Here is a 19,888-nt window from a genome sequence, read left to right on the forward strand (position 1 = left end):
GGGGCAACCAAGATTACTTGAGAAATGTCTCAAAATAGGTTGAACTTGATGCCTTCACCTTTCTGCAGACTGTGATCAGAGGTTCTCGAGACTTGTTTCTGAAACAAATCAAGCTTAAGATGCATTGGCAATGGATGGATTTCCCATCTGGTGCACCAGCTAGAAACCAAATAGCTTTGTCTAGATTTTCTCCAACTCAAGACTGTGCATGTCTTGCCCCTCAATTATGATACCCAGAATGATGGGCTTACTGCTTTAATCAATTGAGGATAGCATTTCAGGTGACCTTGTTAATCAGAGATGGGCAGTTATATACAATAAGCGCAAAAGGGACGAGAAGGCAATTACTGCCCCTCTTTGGAGAAGGAAGGCACGCACTATGGGTCAACATCTGTGTGATGTTTGATATTTGTTGTCTCCAGTGCCTGGCTATAAGTTGTAAAGATTGTTGCTACCCTTTTGACAGGATGGATATTTCTTTTCCAGAGGAATTGAGTGATCACTAAAAGCTTGTAAGAATTGGGAGCCTACTAGTCAACAGTATTCAGTATAACTCTGTGAAGCAAAACCTTGATTTTAATATCCTGCTTGATAATTAACAGGTCACAACAGATTGGCAGGGCAACCACTTTTTGACAGCTCCAAACCCTACTACCAAGAATGGTTTCCCACCCTCAGACAGAATATATCTAAGGAGCCCCTTGAAGTATCTGCAGGTTGTTTCCAGACATCTGGTCAGCTCCAATTATGCTGTAGTTTGGTTAAAGGACTTGCCTCCAGAAGTTTTTGGCAAAATGTTCATCATTACACATGTTTGAGTTGACTTAAAACTTGTTGCATGTGCTCATTGCATCCTTAACCTACCAGGCTAATGGATTTATTCACTAAGTTAGTCAAATTATTCATATTGAATACTGAAGAGTTCACTCTGCAGTTCAGAGACACCCCAGGTATTGTTGACGTTCAAAAAGACTGAGGATTGTGCAGGATACCAGACTGTGACTTTTCAAACATGTTCCGTAAGTGGGAAAAATTCAAGATCAGCCAGTCAATGTAGTTACCAGCCAAAACTATAAAAGGCACTCATTGCAACATGGGAGAGTCATCAAAAGTGTGACAGATGAATCTTCCAAAGGAAATAAGCTGTTGGTAAATCGGGAACCATGGCATTTGCTACTTACCTGTCTGTAATTGTTGCATACTTTGAGATGTAGAGTTTCTTGTTGGTCCATAACTGGACAATTTATGTTATTTTACATTAGAAATGGAACTGACATTGACCAAACAAACTTTTTACCAGGCCAATAGTCAGAGGAAGCTTCTCTCCCATTAGCCCTGATGGGGTGTGAACTCATTTTGCTATCAACCACATATTTTTTCCTTCCATTTGAATGACTGGAATAAATGTACCTGTTGTCTGTGATTACAGTAAAACTGAATGTTAAGTTTTCTGCCTCAGCCTTTGTTACAGTTCAGATTCTTCCAGCTCCAACTGCCTTGAGTTTGACAGCAAAATAGAGTTTCCAGAGGCAATTGTTAATTGTATGTTCATTTTGTTCTCATTGTACACAGGTGAAGGGCACTGTTTAATTAAGTACTTGGAGCACATATAAATAGGAGACAGCTGGAGACTGGGTGGGTGAGGGGAGAGCTGTGAGACTATAGAAAGTCAATGAAGTCTCTCAGTAAAGACTTAACCACCTTGGATTCTATTATCAGCAACCTGCATCTCCATGAAACGTTAAAATTTATGTATAGCATGAAGTGGTAGAGCATGCTGCTCAGTCAACAATTAACTTTTTATTGAGAGAGGTTGCACCTATCATGAAAACTTTGGCTATTAGAAAAGTATAAAACACCACACTGTTGGACTTTTGCTCAAACAAGCAATCTAACAGACAATATTTACACAAAAGCAAATTGTATTCATTCAACAATTGGCATACTGAACTGTTTGAAAAATAAGTGAGAGAGATTCTGAAAAAGACTCCAAAGATTGTAATTAGTCTGATCAAATTCCAAAGTTACCATGTGAATATGGAAACAAACAGTTGGAGCAAGGAAACTGTAAAACAGGGAAAATCAGTTTTGATTTTTGCCATACCCCCAGTTCAGATGAGTTCTTTCACAGTGGGCAAATGACTTTCAGGAAACTTGCAATTCTTTCTCAGCAAGTTTATGATAAATATATGATTTATATCTGTTGAAAGACTAAATGGGCTGCATTGATTCCCAGAGAGCTGCTAACTCGTTTTAATGGACTTGACAGTGATAGACAGCAGCTTCTGCCTTGGACCATAGTGGTAAATTTGTGTGTTGTTCACTCACAACCAATCTGATCAATGAGTTGAAGAAGCTTGGATGGTTCAGGTTCTAGTTGACAGCAGTTCTGTGCATAGAAGAAGGTTGGTAGCGTGGCCCTTGAGAGTGTACAGGACAAATTCATTTGAGCTGACATAAAGGATGAATGTGGTGTGTTAAGACTGGAACAGAAAGGCTAAGATGAGATCTAGTTGTAGTTTCCAAAATCATATTCTGATAAAGTGATTCAAAAGAACCCGTTTCCAATAGTAGATGAGGCAGCAACTGGTGGACACAAACTCGATCATTGACAATATAGCAAAGCTGTGATTTTTTTCAAAAAAATTGTATATGGTAGGTCATTTGTCAACATGGGATAGTGTTTCTTGGGTTAAGAAGTAGTCTTTCATTACAATAAATGAGATAATGGAGATTGCTCACCAGTCTCAAAATATTAAATTGAACATGAACAGGTTATTAAAGCAAAAGAGTACTATTTGTTCTGTGAACACCATCCAGGACAAAGCAGTCTGCTTGACTGAAACCCAACCACCACCTTAAACATTCACTCCTTCCACCAACGACCAGAGGCAGCAGTGTGCACCATCTACAAGATACGCTGCAGCATCTCACCGAGGCTCCATTGACTGCACCTTCCAAATCCGCAACCTCTACCATCTAGAAGGACAAGGGCAGCAGATGCGGGAGAGAATCACATGCAAGTTCCCCTTTCAAGCCACACACCATCCTGACTTGGAACTGTTGCTGGGTCAAAATCCTAGAACTCCCTTCCAACAGCACTGTGGGTGCACCCACTACACATGGACTGCAGCAAGGTGGCTGCTTACCATCACATTCTCAAGGACAGTTAGGGATTGACAACAAATGCTGACTTAGCCAGCGATGTCCACATCCAATGAAAGAAAAAAAGGATCTATTCCATCCATCTCAGCTATTCTATGTGGTAATAAGTTCCACATTTTCACCACTCTTTGGCTAATGAAATTTCTCCTAAATTCTCTAGAGTATTTGTTAGTAACTATCTTATGTTGATGACCTCTAGATATGCTGTTCTCCACAAGTGAAAGCATCTTCTCTGTCTCAACTTTATCAAACTCCTTCACAGTTTTGAAGACTTCTATCAGGTCACCTTCTCTTTTCCAGACAAAACAGCCCAGCCTATTCAGTCTTTCCTACTAGCTATTACTTCTCAATTTTGGTTATCAGCCTTGTGAATCAATCTGCATCTTTCCCCAGTGCCTCCATGCCCTTTTTTTTTTGAGGTACAGCTTTGCATTGTAAAAGTCCACATGAAATTGCTTTATATGAACGCCCCATTGTTTGCTGATTGGCGCTGGGAATGATTTCTTTAAAAATGTACTTGAAACAGTGCTGTTGGAAGGGAGTTCCAGGATTTTGACCCAACAACAGTTCCAAGTCAGGATGGTGTGTGGCTGCCCTTGTCCTTCTAGGTGGTAGAGGTTGTGGATTTGGAAAGTGCAGTCAATGGAGCCTTGGTGAGTTGCTGCAGCGTATCTTGTAGATGGTACGCACTGCTGCCTCTGGTCATTGGTGGAAGGAGTGAATATTTAAGGTAGTGGTTGGGTTTCAGTCAAGCGGACTGCATTGTCCTGGATGGTGCTAAGCTTCTAGAGTGTTGTTGGAGCTGCACTCATCCAGGCATGTGAAGTGTATTCCATTACACTCCTGACTTGTGCATTGTAGATGGTGGACAGGCTCTGGGAAGTGAGTTACTTGCTGCAGAATTCCCATCTTCTGACCTGCTGTTGTAGTCACAGTAGTTATATGGCTTGTCCAGTTCAGTTTCTGGCTAATGGTAACACACAGAATGTTGATAGTGGGGCTTCAGTGATGGTAATACCATTGAATGTGAAGTGGAGATGGTTAGATAATCTTTTGTTGGAAATGATCATTGCCTCGCATTTAATCAGCCCAAGCCTGAAAGTTGTCTAGGTCCTGCTGCATTAGGACATGGCTGCTTCAGTATCTGAGGAGTCACGAATGGTGCTGAACATTGTGCAATCATCAGCAAACATCCTCACTTGTGAACTTATAATGGAAGGAAAGTCATTGCTGAAGCAGCTGAATATGGTTGGGCCTAGGGCTTACCCTGAGAAGCTCCTGCAACGTAGTCTTGGGACTGAGATAATTGACCTCCAACAACCATATCCATCTTTCTTTGTGTTGGGTATGACTCCAACCAGTGGAAAGGGAAGTTAGATAAGCACATCAGGAAGAAAGGAATACAACAATATGTAGATTGGGTGGGAGAAGGCTCATGTGGAGCATAACCAGTTTGAGACTAAGAGGGTCAAAAGACCTGTTTCAGTGCTATAAATCCAAGGGAATTCGATTAACTTCAGGGCACCCAGAGTTTAGATTTCCAGCCAGAACTAAAATTGGAAAACATACCTGTCTTTACTCAGTCCTTGAAATCTGTGCTGCCAATCGTTCAGAATGAATGATGCAACAATGTGAATTGTTGCTTAGATTGCAAATTGTACTCCTTTCTTCTGGATTTGCCCAACCAGCAGAAATAGTCTCTCTGTATCAGAGAGACTTTATGACATGACTGATATTCTGGGGGATGATGTAGAGCAGGGCAGTGATAGTTGAACCTGTAACAGAGTTCACAGAGTCAGCACTGTGAGAGGTCAGTAGGGTAGGAAGGAGGTTGGAAAGATTAGCCCTCAGCAGGTGTACTGGGTGGGAAGCTTGGCAAGGGAGTTGTATGGGGAAGTTGGGGTTGCTGCTGATAAGGAAGTAAATGCCACATTGGAATTTGTGGAGGATGATGCCAAGAGAGGCAGTGGGAATCTGTAAGCTTCACTAGGAAAGAATCAAGCCTGGGATGACAGCAGGAGAGCAGGAAAGTTGAGGAGTGATGAAGGGTTTTGGTCGGGAGGGAATGGTATCTGAGAGGGGAGAAATGAAAGGAGGCATGACGAAAGGAGTGAGGGATCTATGAGAGATAAATAAAAATAGTTCAGGGGAGCAAGAAATGGAAATGTAGACTCCAGTCCACAATGGCAGCCAAAATGCATGTGAATAAACAGGTAACAATGAGGTCCCATATGCCTGATGACATAAGCACACACTCTGAACTGTGATCAGTATGACAAACAACAGGCACATTTTGTGTCTTTAGCCTCTGTGCCTACTGAGCTTCTCATTCAGTGTCTAAATTCCAAGTGCAAATGTGTTTGGAATGCCACTTCAAGACTTGTTCAGTTTTTAGGTTTCATCTTTTGGTCTGGATAGATGCTAGTCATTGGAGGAAAAAATGGCAGGGCTGTGGGGAAAAGGCAGGGAGTGGGACTAGGTGCATTACCGTTACAGAGAACTGGCATGGACGTGACTGGCTGAATGGCCTCCTCCTGTTCTGAAATCAATCTATGATTTCTGTAAGGAGTGATGCAGTAATTTGCAAGGGTGATATGATGCCTCAACTGTAGCCTTCTGAGTTACGCTGCTAAAAATATTGCTTTTAATTTAAAATTTTTAATTTCCTTCATCTCTCTTAATTTAATTCAACTCAATCCAGGCTATGGAAATTGTATCCAGCCTGAGATGAAATTTCCATTCACAACAACTAAAAAGCATGTGCATTAATTGGCACTCAATATGGGAGATATTATGAGCATGTTTGCATTTAGTTGGGTTCGTGTTCGGTTTGATGAGCAGTAGCAAGAACTAAAAAAAAAAAATTAAGGATGAAGATTTGTCTTAAATCAGGCACAGCAGGAATTGCATTAAAACAAATGCATTACAGAATGTGGGGGTATTTTGATGTAAGAGTGGATGCTGTTAAGAAAGCACATTTGTTTTGAAAGTCTAATTTTTAGCATGCAGCTTTAGTCCGAATGCTTGCTTGCTTGGCATAATTCGAACTTGCCAGGAAGTGCAAAAGAAAGGCACCTGCAGCTTTAGCACTCAGGTTCAATTTTCATGAAGTTGTGAAGGAGACTGGATGACACTCAGTGGCAGGTTTCAGGATGTTGTGTAACCCTGGGTGAAGAGATGCCACCACCCCCACCAGCCTGTATGCTTGCAGTAGTTGGTGTTGGTCTGTCCAGCCTGGTGTCCACCTCACGTTCCCCCTGCAGATCAGGGGGAATTCCGGACAAGTCGCACAAAGCCAAACATACTTACTTTCTGCTGATAACTCCTGTACGGATGGGTAGCCAAAACCGTTTTTAGATCAATTCTTCTGAGAATTTCTGGAAAAAATGTGTATCGCATCTTGAAGTCTTGACAGAGTGTCCTGAAAAGTCTCATGCTATGTTTTCAAGTCCTCTTCAAACCTCTAGCAACAAGTAGAAGAGGATGTTAGGTCAAGCTTTATCCACCAATATGCCGTGCAGCTTCATGAATGTGGGGGTGGGGGTGGGGGTGGTGAGCACGGAAATTTGCACATGAGTGCGGATGCGTGCAATGAAAACACCCTGAAGGTGTGCAGAGCTGTATCAGGGAGATGAAGATTTATAACAATACAAATAAAGATTTTAAAAAATAAGGTGAACATTTCCCCTCGTGATGCTGTCACATGAGCAGGGACTTGTTATAAAGGAGATTTAAACATTTTCAGTTTATTTCTAATTCCTGTTGGAAACCTCATCCCGTCCGTGGATGAGGTTTCATAAAAAATCCAAAGGCCACTTGGCCTTTTCGCCTGCCTGCCAACCCGAACAGTTGGACGGGCAGCAAAAAATCCGATATAATGAATTGATTAAGGGCCTTAATAGGCCTGTTAATTGTCTGCAGACATGTTGCTGCCTTTTGTATGCGCCTGCCGACCGAAATATCGAGAGAGTACAATTTTACTTATTCGGGTCGGATGCGCGCCTGCCCAGTGAGAGAGAAATTCTACTCACGGTCTATTTTCTTTCAAGTTCTTGGTGAAAGTTAAGTAGGTAACTAATAATCTAGCAGCACCTGTAGTGATTTTTTTATTCATTTCTGGGATGTGGGCGTTGCTGGCTAGGCCAGCATTTATTCCCCATCACTAATTGCCCTCGAGGAGGTGGTGGTGAGCTGCCTTCTTGAACTGCTGCAGTCCATATGGCGTAGGCACACCCACGGTGCCGTGAGGGAGGGAGTTCCAGGATTTTGACCTAGCGACAGTGAGGGAACGACGGTGCAGGCACAATGGACCGAATGGCCTCCTCCTGTGCCGTTAAATTTCCGTGATTCTGTGATACTTCCAAGTCAGGATGGTGAGTGCTTGGAGGGCATCTTGCAGGTGGTGGTGTTGCCATGTATCTTGCCCTTGTCCTTCTAGATCGTAGTGGTCGTGGGTTTGGAAGGTGCTGTATAAGGAGGCTTGGTGTGTTTTTAAAAAAGATATTCGATTTAAGGGATGTGGGCATCGCTGGCTGAGCCAGCATTTATTGCCCATCACTAGTTGTTCTTGAGAGGCCATTCTTGCTCGGCCATTTACTGTGGTTCTAGAGTCACATATTGGCCAGACCAGGCAAGGACAGCAGATTTCCTTCTCCAAAAGACATTGGTGAACCAGATGGGTTTTTACAACAATTGACAATGGTTTCATGGTCATCATTAGACTTGTAATTCCAGATTTTTTATTGAATTCAAATTTCACCACCCCAGTCCTTAGAGCATAGTCCAGTGACAATACCACTACGCCACCGCCTCCCCTGTCGTGCATCTTGTAAATGGTACACACTGCTGCCGCTGTGCCTCGGTGGTGGGGGAAGTGAATGTTTGTGGAAGGGGTGCCAATCAAGTGGGCTGCTTTGTCCTGGATGGTGCCAAGCTTCTTGAATGTTGCTGGAGCTGTACTCATCCAAGCAAGTGGAAAGTATTCCATCACATGCCTAACTGTGCCTTGTAGGTGGTGGACAGGCTAGATGGGGAGGCTGGTGGTGAATCAGGCTAGGTGGAAAGGCTGGTGGGAGCCAGGAGGTGAGTTACTTGCTGTAGGATTCCTAGCTTCTGACCTGCTCTTGTAGCCACAGTATTAATATGGCTAGTCCAGTTCAGTTTCTGGTCAATGGTAATCCCCAGGATGTTGATAATGGGGGATTCGGTGATGGTAATGCCATTGAATGTCAAGGGGAGATGTTTAGATTCTCCCTTGTTGGAGATGGTCATTGCCTGGCACTTGTGTGGCACGAATGTTACTTGCCACTTGTCAGCCCCAGCCTGGATATTGTCCAGATCTCGCTGCATTTGAACATGGACTGCTTCGGTATCTGAGGAGTCGCAAATGGTGCTGAGCATTGTGCAATCATCCGTGAACATTCCCACTTCTAACCTTATGTTGGAAGGAAGGTTGTTGATGAAGCATCAGAAGCTGGTTGGGCCTAGGACACTACCCTGATAGCGTGATTTAAGTTGCGACTTAAACAAAATAGAGCAGTATCTAACCTGTGCAGCTCCAGGTTTTTCCTTGAAGTTAATTTTGATTGTGAGCTTGCATGACCAATTGATGGGAACATATTTTACAGTAAATCAGCATTTTCATTTTGTAATCTATTTATGTGGAATGAAAACAAATTGTGGGGGATTGTACAAGTCAAAGTAAATGTAAATCCAGCAAAGTATGTTTGCCACTATATTAAATCCAGCCATACACAGGAGTCATGAAATGATAAAACGTATGGAAAAAATGTCAGTTGAACTGACTGTGCAGCGTAAACAGAAATGAAAGACCTTAAAAAATGTTTGTGGAGGAGGATTTGAACTCTGTCAACCATCACTGGTAGAACAGCATAAAATTTGCAGTGAGAAAATCAAGGGGATTGTAAATGAACACTGAAGTAGAATGAGTTTATCTGCTCCCCTGTTCATCAAGAATTCCTTCTCCCCAATCCCTTCTCCCCACACCCACCCCAGGGAAGAAACTGACTATCCCATTCAGTGGAAAAGGCAAAGTGGACTGAACGCCAGCACTAAACTGAAGAAAACTTACACAGCACTCCTTCCCCAGTCTGATCTGAAAATGACCCCTGTCTTACATCCATGTGTTTCAGATGATCAGAGAGCCATGATGGCATTTGAACCCTGTTCTCTGAATTGCTAGTGGACTAACTTCACCACTTAGCTACCATATCCAGACGTCGCTGAGATTAGCACAAGTAGCTACTCAGTCTCAACTGTCTAAAATTTTTATTCAGGATTCAGTACAGCACTGTTGTCCAACCTTTTGGAGCTGGTAGTGGAGGCACATGTCACAACCAGTGATCTGGCTGCATGTGAGTTTCATAGGCTATGATTTGCTCATGTACAGAAACACTGCAATGCAATAAAAATCTAAACCGCTGCTCTCACACATGTAAGAACCTGGCACATCCTCCTCTCTCTCTAGTTTGAAATTTTGGCAGGTTTCGCTGTTAGCTGTGAAGTTTGTGGACTGGAGAAGTGATGAAGGCCAATTCCTGATCACTCAGAATCCACAGATAAGGGAGCAAGCTTAAGGTCCCAGAAATTCCGTGAACTGAGATTGAGCAGAAATGGAAACTGGCTTGGACCACGTACACAAAATTGAATGGACTTGACAAGGACATTGTGGATGGCTTTACACAATTACTGCAGGATAAGTAACTTCTATCCAGGTGTAATTGGCATATGGAGGTGTGTGGTGTGCAACTGATCTAGAAAGAAACCAGCAGCCTGCTGGGGACAGTTAGCCAAATAAGATTTCTTTATTCAAATGAACATAGTAAAAGACATAAAATCTATGTTGGAAGCACAAGTTCAGTTTAAAGGGTATTTTATATATTAGCCATTACAGAGACAACCTGAACATGATCGGGAGCTAAATATAGGATCAGTAGAAAGGCCCTGGGAATTGGGAAAGAAGGAGTAACACTATTGATGAAAGACAGTCAGACAGCAGAAGGAAGAAGATTCAGCAAGGATGATCAAGCAGTTGAAACACTCTTTTTCTTAGGCAGTCCCTCAGGATGTTGATGACTTTCTTCCACCCTGGGGTTGTGGACCCTGAGGTGAATAAAAAATCCAGTTCTGCATCCGCACACTCTGCCACAGGTGGCAGGTAGTGTTTGATGAGGTGTGAACTTGGATTTTGGTACGCTGCTTCCATTGTTGGTGCTTGGCCTCCACCTGCCAGAAACACTCAATGGTTGACACGTTAGCGGATGCTTCTTCTCCAGTTTGGGTGGCCTTGAACAAGAGGGATGTTGCAGTTTTTTCAGGGAGGCCTTGAGGATGTCCCAAAAACAGTTCCTCTCCCCTCCTGGTAATCGCTTGCCGTGACGAAGCTTGGAGTAGAGAGATTCTTTTTGGAGTCTTATGTCAAGCATGCAGATGATGTGGCCTACCAAACATAGCTGCTTAACCATAACCAGTGCCTTGATACTGAGGATGTTGGCTTTAAGAGAGGACACTGACGTTGGAGCGCCCATCCTGCCATTGAATTTGCAGGATATTATGGAGGCATCGCTGGTGACATTTCTCCAGGGATTTAAGGTGTCTGCTGTACACTGTCCATGTATCTCACATATACAGGAGGGCAGTTAGCACTGCGGCCCTGTAGACCATGAGCTTGGTGCTGGGTTTGAGGTCTTTGTCATCAAACACTCTTTGCCTCAGACAGCTGAAGGCTGCGCTGCCACACTGGAGGCCATGTTGAGTTCCATCGTCTATGTCTGCCCTCGTTAAGTGGAGGCTCCCGAGGAATGAGAAATGATCCACGTTGCCCAATGGTTTACTCTGGATCTTGATAGTTGTGTTGCACAGTGGGATCAGGCTAGTAGAGGACCTTTTGTCTTCTGAATGCTTAGCCTAAGGCCCATTCTTTTATATGCCTCCATTGACGGTAGTTTGGAGCTTGGCCTCTGAGTGTGTGCATACACAAGCGTCGTCAGTGTACTGCAGCACAATGAGAGGTTGAGTGATCTTGGTTCTGGACTGGAGGTGACGTGGGTTGAATAGTCTCCTGCTTGTCCTGCAGAGTAGCTTCACTTCAGTGGGGAGCTTCATGGAGATGGGGTGGGATTGTTGCAGCAAGGAAGATGGAAAAGAGCGTTGGTGCGATGACACAACCTTGCCTGACCTCACTTTGTACTTGTATTGGGTTGTGGCAGATCCGATGGTAAGGATCATGGCTTGCATGTCATCGTGCAGCAGACAGAGGATAGTGACAAATTTCTGCAGGCAGCCAAATTTGAGGAGGACGCATCACAATCCCTCTAGGTTGATAGAGTCAAAGGCCTTTGTGAGGTCAAAGAAGGCCAATGATAGAGGTTGCTGCTGCTCTTTGCATTTTTATTGGACTTGTCTTGCTGTGAAGATCACGTCCACTGTGCCACTTATTGGACATAATCTGCATTGTGACTCCGGTCGGAGCTCTTCAGCCACTGGGATAAGGCCTCTTGCCGTGGTGGACAGTAGAGATGCCCCTCTGTATTTACTGTAGTTGGTCTTGTCTCCTTTTTGGAAGATAGTCACAATTGCAGCATTTCGGATATCCCCTGGCATGCTCGTTCCTTCCAGATGAGGGAGATCAGGTCATGTATTTTTGCCAAGAATACTTTTCCACCGCATTTTAGTATTTCCACAGGGATTCTGTCTTCCTCGGTGGCTTTATTGGCTCTCAGCTGTCAGTTGGCCTTTTCAACCTTAGGTCGGGCTGGATTGTGTTGAGGTGATGGCGGGGATAATGCAGTGGAATGTGGTTGAGGGGACTCATGTTGAGGACTGAGTCTTGGTTGAGGAGATCCTCGAAGTCCACCGAGAAGGAAAAGGATGGCAGATGCATGAGAACACCACCTACAAGATTCCCTCCAAGTCACACACAATCTTGACTTAGAACTATATCGCTTTTTCTTCACTGTCGGCGGGTCAGATCCAGGAGCTGGCTTCCGAACTGCCTCTCTGCCCTTGATGAGCGCCACACCATTCATAACTTTAAGTGGAGTGGGTCTTTGGGTGCTTGGGCCATAAATGGTCTTGACTGCACTGAAGAATAGTAGAATGGTATTGGTAATGAAGGAATGATAAAAGATGCAAGACCTTGGTAGAAGTTGTCCACAAAGCACATTTCAGGAGTGTGATGGAATACTCTCCACGTGCCTGCATGGGTTCAACTCCAATAAATCTTGAGCAGCTCAATACTATCCAAGACAAAGTAGCCTGCTTGATTGGCACCCCATCCACCACCTTAAACGTTCACTCCCTCCACCACTGGTGCACAGTGGCAGCAATGTGTACCATCTACAAGATAGACTGCAGGAATTCACTGAGGCTCCTTTGATAGCACCCTTTAAAGCTGTGACCTCTACCACCTAGAAGGAGAAGGCTGGCAGATGCATGGGAACACCATCAACTGCAAGATTCCCTCCAAGTGACATACCACCCTGAATTGGAACTATATTGCTATCCTTCACTGTCGGTGGGTCAAAATCCTGGAATTAGTTTCCGAGCAGCACTGTGGGTGTACCGACATGACATGGACTGCAGTGAATTTAGAAAGTAGCTCACTACCATCTTGGCAATGACAATTAGGGTGGACAGTAAATGCTGGTCTTGGCAGCAACACTCACTTATGTTGAAATTCTGGTGGGTTAAAATATAGTATTGCTTAAGCCCAATTCACCAGTGTTTTGTAAATAACTCTATGAATAGCTTTAGTTCGAGCAAAACCTTTGATGGCTAAGCCCTCTTAATCGCATATACAGGACATATATCTGGTATATCAATCAATTCTTGTTCCGAATCAGACACAATTCCAATTGTAAATAACTCTATACATAAGGGGAAAGGTATACTTAACGATACAGACAGACTTTTGTGACTTAGATTGGTTGATCAGGCTAAAAATGACAATTCTGATGACAATCTTGCCTCGAGGGTTTCCAATACATGGCTAACCATAGGCCTTCCAGTGCTTTGGTTTTTAACCATGATTTTCAAAAATTGTCTCTGATGGGATACAATAGGACAGTTGAATGCATCCTGCCTATCTGATTTTGGAGAATCTTTCAGTTCCAAATAAGGGTTACCAAGGCCATGGAGGACTTGTTGCCAGCCATCTTATCAGATCATCTGTTCCTTCTTAAAGAAACTGCAGTATGGGAATTGAAACAAACTTAATGAGTTTTAAGGATAGCCAAATCTTTTAATGTAAGTGCTGATTAATTATTAAACGTTCAATTCTAATCAATTGAGGCTCACTACTTATCCGCTGTTTCTGACAATTCTTTGGTTTGATTAATTACAGAATACAAAATAGCTACTTCAGTTAAATGTTACTCTCAAAATAGCTTCCTTGACCTTGTTAGCTTACTACAGTGAATCTGAAATGAAACTGGTCTAAGAACAGTTAAGTTCTATTAAAATTCACTATCCAGGCCTACTTGCATTTCCCAGATAGAGAATGAAATATATTGGCAATATATTGATCCCTCACTAGTTATGTGATCCATTTATCTCCTTTGAGGCATGTAAATTGTTTCTCCATTATGTTAGTGATAAGTGAACATTGTCTTAAATCCTTAATTAGTCATAAGAGACTGCCTACTAAAGTCAAAACTCATGGAATTGAAGACAAATTATTGAACTGGTTAAGAAATTGTCTGAGGGGCAGGAGACAGAGTAGGAATAATGGCAAGGTACTCTAATTGGCAGGATGTGACAAGTGGTGACCCAAAAGGATCTTTGTTGGTTTCTCAACTATTTACACTATTTATTCATGACTTTAGTGTTGGGATAGAACACACCGTTTTTAAGTTTACAGATGGTGCTAAGATGGACAGCATTGTAAGCAGTATAAATGGAAGCATAAAATTACAAGAGATATTAATAGATTAAGGGGGTGGGGAAAAACTGCGGCAAATGAGTTTGTGTAGACACGTGTGACATCATCCATTTTGGACCTAAAAAGGATAGAACAGGGTACTTTATAAATGGTAAAAAGTTATAAACCATTGAAATCTAAAGGGACATGAGGTTCAGTTCTTTGAACTGTCATGAATAAGTACAGAAAATAACTAAAAGGCAAATGGAATGCTGACTTTTATATATGAAGGGCGAGGAGGGTCAATGTTATGCTACAGCGATGTACTTGGACCACATGGAGAGTATATGAGCAATACTGGACAGTACATCTTAGGAAGAATCATTTTGGCCTGAGAGGGAGTGCAGTATTATTTTACTAGACTCACACATGGACTCCAAGGGCTAAATTATAAGGAGATATTACACAAACTATGGTTGTATTCCGTGGCATTTAGAAGGTTATAGGATGATTAGATTTCGAGATATTCAAGTGAACAGATAGGATGGATAGAAACTACTTACATTGATTGGGGAGCTCAGGACGAGGACATTGTCAAAAATTTAGAACCAAACCTTTCAGATATGAAGTTACAAAGTTACACACAAAGTGTAGTGGAAGTTTGGAACTCTCTTCTGCAAACAACAATTGATGCTAGATCATTGTTTTAAATCTGAGAGTGATAGATTTTTCATAACTCAAGCCATTAGGAATATGGTACAAAGGTGTACATGGAGTTAGGTTGCAGATGAGCCATGATCTAATTGAATGTCAGAACAGGCTGGAGGGGTTAAATGGCTACCTGCTTAGATACATTTTCTGATTAAGTTTGGATAAGGACCGGCAAAGAAAATTGCTTCCTCCAGTTGCACCTGATCTTGTTCCAGAGATAAAAAAAGAAAAACAAATCTTAGCTAATTAAGGCATGTTGGTTAAGACTGAGCAGTACAGACTGGCCTTAGATTCTATCCCCTATTCATGGTGTGTTACAAATCTCACCCATGGGGTTGTGGCAATTAACATTGGCGTCTCTGGTTAACGATTTTGAAGATTGTCCAGGATTCCTAGCCTGATGATTATGTGACTCTTGCTGGCCAGCAACACAAGATCATGTAGCCAATTGGAAAATAATTTGATTCATGCGTTTTGCCAGTGTGGTTGAGAGTATATGCTATGCATGTCTGCTCAGAATCGTTTCTGAAGCTGCTTTTAGTCTGCTGCTCATTTAGTCTGGATTCAGGGAGCCTGCTGAGCACCAACCAACCATAGCTTATTAAAATAGGCTTTTCACCATGTAGTAAAATTGTAGACCCGTGAGGGCCTATATTCTGCTCTGGGATAAGAATATATTCAGGAATGTAAAGGCAGAATGTCTCTTAAGATACATCCGCCTCCAGGAATACAATGAAAACAAGTGCAAGTATAGAAGGCTTCATTGCATAAATGATGCATCTTTGATAGTGACCTGGAAAATAGTAATTTACTTGTCAAAACTCATAGGAACAAATGGAGCTAATCTCATAGCTTTGGGGAATTTCTAACTGTCAAAAGGAATGGCCTGGCAGGATAAAGAAGAAATTTCTCTGATTATTCCAAGTGTTTAGGAGTTAGGGATTAAGGAGCAGTTTTCAATCTGTGGTCCGAAAGGCGAATCCAAGTGTCCACAATGTTGAACTGCAAATGGTTGCTGATGGAAAATCCCAACAATTTAAAGAGATTAGTCATACAGTAATCAATACATCAGTTGGCTAAAAAAAAAACCGTCCTCTTCGGAGGCTTGTGCAGTTAATTTACATAGCTAAAGTACACCCAATACTTCTGTAGCATTCAATTCAAGAATTATATTGACTTGTGTTTCGTTTGTCAATTGTCAGTCCAGTGCATGAGTTTGTAGTGAGTGAAGAAGCCCGCCCTTAAAAGCTTGAGTTGGTGTAGATGGGATGGAGGGAAGAAATCAGTTGTTTAGTTAGCTTGTGCATTAATCTTTAGATCGGCTGCTTGCAGTCTGCTGTACCTGATTTACCCATCTTACTATTGCTGAAACCTTCGTAGGCACATGGCTACTTGCAGATTTAAACAAAGTAAAAAATCCTCCTGTCCTGAAGTGGAAGGATCACTGCTCTGCTTTAAGAATAATTTTTGAGTTTGTGCCCATAAGCAGTTGTACTCCAGTGCAGAAGCAATTGAAATCCATCCCTCCCTTTAAGCTACGTGCCCTCACTGTCCTGGTAGTTGTTAGTTCCCTGGAGAGAAAACCAAGATGAGAAGATTCTTCCTTGCTGCATGTGCACACATCCTCATGACGAAAGCTGCCGTTTGGAGCCCTGAGAGCAGACTCCATGTTCCTAGATAGCTAATATGGTGTAGCCAAGAAACAGGTAAGACGGTGGGTTGAATAGCTGAACTTAACAAGATACGCAAAAATTGTCCAACTAAGGTTTTTCAGTCGCACAAATAACAGCTGCCCCCATACAAAAATTTTATGAAAGAAATAGCAGGAAGACATGACCAAATTATGAGTGCGAAATCTGATGCAAATTTCTTGATGAAGAAGCATCGCATCAGGATGAGACCTTGAACCTGAACGCAAATTTATTGAGTTCAAAACCACCTTAAAAAGACTATCTTATGAAGAAGCAGTTCAGTAACAATGAAAGCAAATTAGCTGCCAGTCAGATTCTCTTAGATGGGAAGAATTTAACAGGAATATACAATTTCAAACACTTATTTTTTTCCACATTAAAGACATTGCAACCAGCCTGTAAATACTGTGCCTGCAGCTGTGCTGTGGGGAATGAATTGGAATGTAGTACAGAGTGAATTTATAGAATCGTTGAAACAGCTATTTTCTTTCAAGCTCAAAGTATAATTCCCATTCTAGAACTAATGTGTTGTGAAGGAAATTAGTATTAATAAAACAATAGTGCTGGAGAAATTAATGGAACTGAAAGGCGATAAATCCCCAGGGCCAGATAATCTACATCCCAGGATACTAAAGCCATGGAAATAGTGGATGCGTTGGTTGTCATCTTCCAAAATTGTGTCGATTCTGGCAGATAGGAGGGTGGCAAATGTAACCCTGCTATTTAGAAAAAGGATGGACTGAGAAAACTGTGAATTGCACACTGATTAGCCTAACATAAGTAACAGGGAAAATGCTAGAGTCTATTATAAAGGGTGTGATAACAGCACATTTAGGAAATATCAATGGGATTAGACAAAGTCAACATAGATTTATGAAAGGGAAATCATATTTGACAAACCTACTGAAGTTCTTCGTGGATGTAACTAGCAGATTAGATAAGGGAGAACCAGTGGATGTGGTGTATTTGGATTTTCAGAAAGCTTTTGATAAAGCCCCAGATAAAGGGTTAGTGTGTAAAGTTAAAGCACATGGGATTGAGGTTATTATATTGGCATAGATTGAGAATTGGTTGGCAGACAGAAAACATAGTAGGAATAAATGGGTCTTTTTCGGAGTGGCAGGCGGTGACGAGTGGAGTACCGCAGGGATCGGTGCTTGGGCCCCAGCTATTCACAATATATATCAATGACTTGGATGAGGGAACCAAATGTAATATTTCCAAGTTTACTAATGACACACAACTTGGTGGGAATGTGAATAGTGAGGTGAGTCTTAAGAGGCTTCAAGGCAATTTAGACAGATCGAGTGGGCAAATACTTGGCAGATGCAGTATAATGTGGATAAGTGTGAAGTCATCCACTTTGGTTGGAAAAACAGAATGGCAGGGCATTATTTAAATGGGGATAGATTGGGAAATGTTGATGTACAAAGGGTCCTGGATGTACACCAGTCACTGAAAGCAAGCATGCAGGTGCAGCAAGCAGTTAAGAAGGCAAATGGTATGTTGGCCTTCATTGTGAGAGGACTTGAGTACAGGAGCAAGGATGTCTTACTGCAGCTGTACAGGGCCTTGGTGAAATGACACCTGGAGTATTGTGTGTAGCTTTGGTCTCCTTACCTAAAAAATGATATGCTTGCCATTGAGGGAGTGCAACAAAGGTTCACCAGACTGATTTTTGGGTTGGCAGGATTGTGGTATGAGGAGAGATTGGGCCTATATTCACTGGCATTTAGAAGAATGAGAGAAGAGGTCATTGAAATGTGTAAAATTCTGACAGGGATGGACAGACTGGATGCAGGGATGATATTTCCTCTGGCTGGGAGGTCAAGAATAAGGAGTCACGGTCTGAAGATATGGGGTAGGCCATTTAGGACTGAGATGAGGAGAAACTTCACTCAGACGGTGGCGAACCTATGGAATTCCACTACCACAGAAGGTTGTGGAGGCCAAGCCACTGAATATATTTAAGAAGGAAAAAGATTTCTGGACTCTAAAGGGGCATTGGAGAACCAGGGGTACGGCATTGAGATAGAGGATCAGCCATGATCATATTAGATGGCGGTGCAGGCTTGAAGAGCCGACTGACTTACTCCTGCTCCTGTTTTCTATGTTTCTATGAATGAGCTAAATGCTTGATTCTCTTCAAAACATTGTTGCACAGCACAAATGCTCCTCTCACAGAAAATGTGCACCTTGCTTGCTGGCAAATTTGAAGTTTCCTGTGTTCTGACTGCCCCAGAACCTGTATTTTTTTTTAGGAAAGTAATCGAGACCCATAGTTTTCAGCCTGTATTGAGCAACAATTTATTCAGGAATTAAGGCTTTTGTTTCAAGGGATTAAATATGTACTTTTAATCTTCAGTATCTGTAAATGTCGAGCCTTATGGCCACTGAAAATTGCAAATTAAGGTCATGCATCCTAAGGGGACAAAAATATCTGACTGTAATATGCAATGCAGAAGTTACATTCACAGAACACTAAGCAACATGCTGCATTTTTAAAAGTAGTGCCTTTGATGCAAATAAGCCTTTGTATATTGGTTTGCTGCTCCTGGTTTTTGTTTTGGATTGGGAGTTCATCTTGGGTTTTAGGGATGCATAAGCTCGGCCATTTCCTACAATCTTAAATGCGTAGACTTGAACTGAGAAATGCTCATCAGTCATCTAATAAAAGTTTTCATGAATTTGGCTAATGAGTCCAGGTTAATTGGACTGTCCATAGAAACTCTTTCTGTGTCACAAAGTTGTGCTTGTTCAGTGATGCTTTCCTTCTTTGCCCCTGCCCTAGGTCAGCCTGTTGTGGTTCCTCAGCCTGCCGTGGTACAGATTCAGTCCCAAGGTCTTCCTGCTTCCCAACAAGTTATGAACATTGCTGGTGGAGCTAACCGCATCAGCACTGTTCCAGTGAGAGTGCTGACACCTGCAAACAGAAGCATGATCAATGGAAAAGCTCCAATGGCAAAAGCTGTCATCTCAACACGTCCACCAACTGGAGTCAGCAACAAGAAGCCAGATGTAAGTTTCACTTTTTTGTGTTTTTTAACAGATATTTGTAATAGGTTCATCCCTGAGCAAAGAAAAAAGACTTTCAGCTGAGTTTCTGTAGCTGTTGTCATTTACTGGTTAGGCATATATGGTCTAAGCATGAGATTACAGGACATTCGTTCCAACTGGTCTTTGGCATTTGTACTCTCACCCTGCCAGCATATCCTCCTGTTGCTTTCTCATTCATGCTTATATAGCCTACCCTTAAATGCATCCACCATTTTTCGCCTCAACTGTTCCTTGCGGTAGCAAGTTCCACATTCTCTGGGTGAAGGGATTCCTTTTTAATTCCCTACGGGATCTATTAGAAATTATCCTATATTTATGACCTTTAGTTATGGTCTCCCCCAGAAGTAGAAACTTCATCTCTGCTGGAAGATGGAAGAGACTTGAT

General features: G+C 42.3%; 1 protein-coding gene across 2 annotated transcripts in view; it reads left to right on the forward strand.

Annotated features, from left to right (window-relative positions):
- Window positions 1–19,888, forward strand: part of atf6 (activating transcription factor 6) — a 368,108-nt gene that overhangs the window by 40,976 nt on the left and 307,244 nt on the right. For both annotated transcript variants that reach the window (XM_041207876.1, XM_041207877.1), the window contains exon 7: window positions 19,238–19,464. In XM_041207876.1, the coding sequence (XP_041063810.1) occupies window positions 19,238–19,464 (227 nt within the window). The remainder of the gene's footprint in view (window positions 1–19,237; window positions 19,465–19,888) is intronic.

This window comes from Carcharodon carcharias, chromosome 16 (genome assembly GCF_017639515.1).
Source record: "Carcharodon carcharias isolate sCarCar2 chromosome 16, sCarCar2.pri, whole genome shotgun sequence".
Classification (NCBI taxonomy): Eukaryota; Metazoa; Chordata; class Chondrichthyes; order Lamniformes; family Lamnidae; genus Carcharodon; species Carcharodon carcharias.